This window comes from Eurypyga helias, unplaced genomic scaffold (assembly GCF_000690775.1).
Source record: "Eurypyga helias isolate BGI_N326 unplaced genomic scaffold, ASM69077v1 scaffold28991, whole genome shotgun sequence".
Classification (NCBI taxonomy): Eukaryota; Metazoa; Chordata; class Aves; order Eurypygiformes; family Eurypygidae; genus Eurypyga; species Eurypyga helias.
Genome location: NW_010232123.1, coordinates 82,376 through 83,635, shown reverse-complemented (window position 1 = coordinate 83,635; position 1,260 = coordinate 82,376). Strand labels below are relative to the sequence as shown.

Below are 1,260 nucleotides of genomic sequence, written 5' to 3'. Positions count from 1 at the left end.
GCTGAACTTCATGAACTCAAGATTGGATCTGGAAGAATGCCACACAGGTGCACAATTGAGCTATTGAGCAAATTAATGACCCAGACCACCTGCTCCAGCTTTCCTTAGATGCCTCCCAGTGAAGTCGTGTTCTGCCAAGTTCAGGCGAAGACAAAAGAAGCCATTACTGGAAGGAGAGCAAGCTTCTATATATGGAGTGTCTTCAGTTAGCTGCAGCACTTGAACAAAGGCTCCCAAAGTGTTTATTTATTCAGACTGACTCAAAAGGCAGGCATTATAATCACTGCTGTTAATTTATATAAAAAAATCCTACTGAAGCATGATAGTCTTCATCAGAAACTGAATGACTATACCCCTCGTGTTTTATATGCCTACACTACAAAAAAACCCCACATTTCTGCCTGCTTCAGAGGAGGAGAATGAATTAAGATCTTATAGCACTTTTAAAGCAAAAGGAAAAGTTTGTCCTTCACTAACAAGCATTTATGTAAAATGAGTCAGGATGCATCTGAGAGTAAAAATCTAAGAGAATTTCACACTGGAAGGCAGTCAACAGACAGAAGGAAATATACCCAGGAGCAGAAACACAAAAGGTTTAAGGAAGCAAGGAATCTATATATCCTGCTACAGGTTTGTTGGTTCTGAGCTCTGCTTCGGTGCCGTCCCTAACAGCTGGATTTGGGGGTGTAAAGGGCAGAGTCATTGCTGGACTAACCAGTATTGGGTAGGGTGCCATCTCAGATGGTATGAGTGGCACCAACTGCGCCTCGGTAGCAGCTGTCACCTCCTGGCTGGTCTCTGCAACGCTATGGCCTGGTTCTCTCAAGTCCAATGCCAACGTGGGAACTTGATCTTCGGGAAAAGGTGGCAAGTTAAATTCACTGTCGCCCTGTTCTAATGGGACAGAGGTGTCTGGAGTCCCTGCTGACGCGGAAGAAGTGGGAACATACTCCTGGTAAAGTAAATTGCGCAATTTCTCATCAAGGCTTTTTATTGTGTTGTCAACGAAGTCCACCCTGGGCGGTCCCTCTCCGTCGGACTCGGCGGTGCTCGGCTGCTGCTGTTGCAGCAGGCTGATCCCCACACTGGCGCAGGCTACGGGCTGCGCCTGGGACAGCATCACGTGCTGTTGGGATGTGGCCACCGGCACCTGAGTGGGGCTCTGGAGCTGGGAGCCTGCGGCAGTGAGAGGATCGGCTACAGCGGCTGCAGGGAATGCTTGGTTCACGAAGGCGTGCTGAACCACGCCGGGCTGGCTGG

At 48.8% G+C, this 1,260-nt stretch overlaps 1 protein-coding gene across 1 annotated transcript in view; it reads right to left on the bottom strand.

Annotated features, from left to right (window-relative positions):
• The window catches only part of LOC104516841 (serine/threonine-protein kinase WNK2-like), a gene marked incomplete at its 3' end in the record, with an annotated part of 84,082 nt that overhangs the window by 752 nt on the left and 82,070 nt on the right, over window positions 1–1,260 (bottom strand). The window contains 1 exon segment of the mRNA XM_010161312.1: window positions 716–1,260. This exon segment is cut by the window's right edge and continues 282 nt beyond it. Coding sequence (XP_010159614.1) covers window positions 716–1,260 — 545 coding nt within the window.